Source organism: Carex rostrata, chromosome 25, assembly GCF_964058835.1.
Source record: "Carex rostrata chromosome 25, lpCarRost1.2, whole genome shotgun sequence".
Taxonomy (NCBI): domain Eukaryota; kingdom Viridiplantae; phylum Streptophyta; class Magnoliopsida; order Poales; family Cyperaceae; genus Carex; species Carex rostrata.
The window spans coordinates 5,298,463-5,301,865 of NC_135942.1; the positions used below are offsets into that span (position 1 = coordinate 5,298,463).

Sequence of the window (3,403 nt, forward strand, 5' to 3'; positions counted from 1 at the left end):
TCCTTCTCTCTGCTCTCTCTCTCGCGGCGTATTGAAAAAGGAGATGCCTGGATCGGTGCTTCAAAAAAAAGGAAAAGAGACGCGTATTCGCGTTGGGAAGAAGCGAATACAGAGAAAACGTGTTTTTCTATTTGTTTAAGTGAAATAATTTCTATGCGGTTTTTCATGTAGCGAGTATGTTTCGAACTACATCTAGACTTCTACACGTTTGACAACATAAAACAGATGCATAAAATCAGAATTTATGATCAATGGCTGAGATTGAAAAATGATTTTGATCAATGGCTGAGATCTTTTGAATGGATGACTCAGATCCTCTCTGGACAAATAGATGTTTGGATGCCAAAAAATCCAACGTGATACTAGTAGTGAGGATATAGAGAGATCATATGATTTAAGTTTTAACAAAAGAGTACCATGAAAATTTTGATCCAGATACGTTACTATATGAAATAGTTCCGATCCAATTTAAAATATAAAAATTTGAATCGAGTCTGAATTAAATCAAAAGAGCATCCTTTGAATTAACGCATCTCAACTGTCTAATTTTTTAATTTTTAATTGAGCCAATTCAGCCACATATTATAATTTATGGGTGCTTTAATATTAGTGTGGATTTAGTCTGCACAGATCTTAAAGCGGATCGAATGGTCGTGATTCATTAACTCCAAAGATTTTTTTTTGAGTTAATGCAGAGGATATGAATTCATTTGAATCGGTGTACTATCCCAATCAAATATGGTCGCCTGTGCTAGTCAATGGATAAAAGGACTTGGTTTCTATCAGTCTAGAAAAATGATAAGAGTATATTCGTTTACATAACCCGCCATAATTAAATTATCTAGTAATGAACTTCTGTAGTTCTGTGCTTCTTGACAATAAAAAGAAAAGAAAAGAAAAGAAAAGCCTGATCTCTGCTTCTAGATCAATAATTCTATCTCAATTCATTTTCAAATTCGCTACAACTCCGGTATGCAGAGAACTACAACTCTACAAGTCTACAACTACTGCTAGTCAAACTCAGAACTCATTTACAAACACCATAATTCCACTTCAATCAATGATATTAGAAAAGGTTATATGGTTAGTTTTTTTTTGCTTTGCACTAAATTAAATTACCCCAATTAATCCAATCAGTCAGCCAAACTGTATAGCCAAACTGTATGTTCACCGGACACCAATCGAAAAGGAAATCTGATCAGTCGGCACCCGCAATCTATCGTGCCACATTTTTGACTCGAGAAAAACCTTCGACACCTTCCCGGAAACCCACTCCATGTTAGGCCTTGCTTCCGGATCCTGATCGACACATTTTAATGCAATTTGAATTAACTTCTCGGCAGCCTCCACCGGGAAAGAATCATTCAATCTTCTATCAACCCACCTCCTTATCTTCCCTTTCTTCTCCTCCTCTTCCCCTCTTACCACCTTCTTTGCTTTGTCAATTACTGACACCTGCTTCATTTCTTTAGTACCTATCAAGAATGATATCCGATGCATTGTAACTAATTGGTTTCCTGCTATGTTTTTGGAGTGCAAAGAATATATATTTATATAAAGAAATATACCTTTGTCCAATCGGTACTTGACTGGTTCTTCACCAGAGATCAGCTCAAGCAACAACACTCCCAAAGCATACACGTCAGACTGGTGAGATACACCGGTTATGCAGCTCACCACTTCTGGGGCAGTATAACCTCTTCTGAATTCTTCAATAGAGGTGGGCCCCACATCACCTGACAGGTCAGCAGCACCGTACAGAGAGATTAAAGCACGGATAGAAGGTTGCTCTGTTACCAGAATGGCTGAGCTGGAGAGGCGGCTGTGAAAGGAGGCCGGGGAATGGAGGTGGATGTACTCTAACCCGGTTGCCATGTCAGAGGCAACTTGTGCGCGGGAAAGCCAGGTGCTTAGGGGTGTGTAAGAAGGATTGTGCGGATTACGCAAACATGAAGAGAGCGAGGATGAAGATGGTGTGAACGAGTATACGAGGTAGATGTAATGGTGGGAAGGGGATGGGAGAGAGGCGCCTAGGAGAGGTACAAGATTCGCACTGTGGCTCTGGATCAAAAGCGAGAGCAAATGGGAGAGAGATTTCGGGTCGGAGAGGTGGAAAGGGAGCTGGTACACAGTGGTTTCGCGCTTGCGAAGGGAGCACTTCCAGCACGGCGTAGGGGAGGAGAGAGGCTTAGAGAGGAAGTGGTTGGTGGCGACAGAGAGTTCCTGGAATGGATAGAGTATGGCGGGAATGGGGAGGGAGGAGCGCACAGCCGAGAGCTGGGAGGAGGATTTGGTGGTGCTAGAGGAGGAGGAGGCCAGCGGGACAGAGGAGGAGGAGGAGGAGGTGGAAGAAGAAACCTGCGGCCGCGTCGTCGGAGATGGTCGAAGCTGGGATGGAGGGGTGGCGGCGATGGCTTTCTTGCTCTTGCACATGTGAGAAAAGAGGAGGCTTTTGGGAAACCATGGAGAGGGGTAGGACCGTAGGGGGGCCTTGAAAAGGAGAAACCGTGTGAATTCGGAGAAATCGAGTCGGGATCTCGACAAGACAGAGAAAGTAGGGGATAAGTTGGCTAACGCTCGAAAGCGAGATGAGAGGAAAAGTACAGCCAACTGGAAAAGTATAGATATTTCTGGAGTCGTTCTTGTGAAAAAAATACTCTTTGGCTGCTATCTGATACGCGGGCCCCATAATTCTCTGTTTGGGAATTGGGAAGGAAGTTCAAGTTTCACATATTAGCAATTTAGGAATTTTTTTGATAAATCATAATTAAGAAAATCATTTTTACTAAACCAGCATGATTGCTTTTTTTTTGTTGAAAAACCACAAAGACCGAATAGAGCTCTCGGTCTAGCCCCTTTTTTTCAGTTTTTCTGACTTTTGACGTGTGGCCGATGGTGTAACATATTTTCCCTCCAGACCGAAATGGCTATTCGGCCTGGGTATTTTTTTTCCTCCAGACTGAAATGGCCATTCGGTCTGGAGTTTTTTTTTTAATGAAATAAAATGACTTTCTTCATTATGGTAAAAATGATTTTCTTAATTATGGTTTATCAAAAAAATTCCATCATAACCGTATAACATATCAAAATTATTGTTTTAAACTTTTTTACGGATTTAAAAAAAGTTCTAAAATAATAACAAATATATAAATATTTGCACATCAAATATGATTGTTTTTCAGATTTTAATATTTATGACCACTTTTAAATTTTTTAATAGCAATAATTATAAAATTCAAATGTCAAAATAAAATTGTTAGATTCAATCTATGTTATTTTTTTATTTGCAAATAAAATTTTATCACTTTTTAGTTTTTATAGGAATTCATAAATTTAAAGATCAACGTTCGTTCAGAAAGTCTAAATATAATAGTTTTCATGTATTCATAAGGAAATGTTATAG

The 3,403-nt window shown here is 39.5% G+C and overlaps 1 protein-coding gene across 1 annotated transcript; it reads right to left on the reverse strand.

Moving 5' to 3' along the window:
• Positions 1-1,036: 1,036 nt before the first annotated feature.
• Positions 1,037-2,528, reverse strand: LOC144543799 (lysM domain receptor-like kinase 3). Its single transcript, XM_078292205.1, has 2 exons — positions 1,569-2,528; positions 1,037-1,475 (listed from the first exon to the last, which is right to left on the reverse strand). The coding sequence occupies exons 1-2, from the start codon at positions 2,431-2,433 to the stop codon at positions 1,168-1,170; spliced, it is 1,173 nt and encodes a 390-aa protein (XP_078148331.1). The 5' UTR covers positions 2,434-2,528; the 3' UTR covers positions 1,037-1,167.
• Between the last annotated feature and the right edge of the window lie 875 nt (positions 2,529-3,403).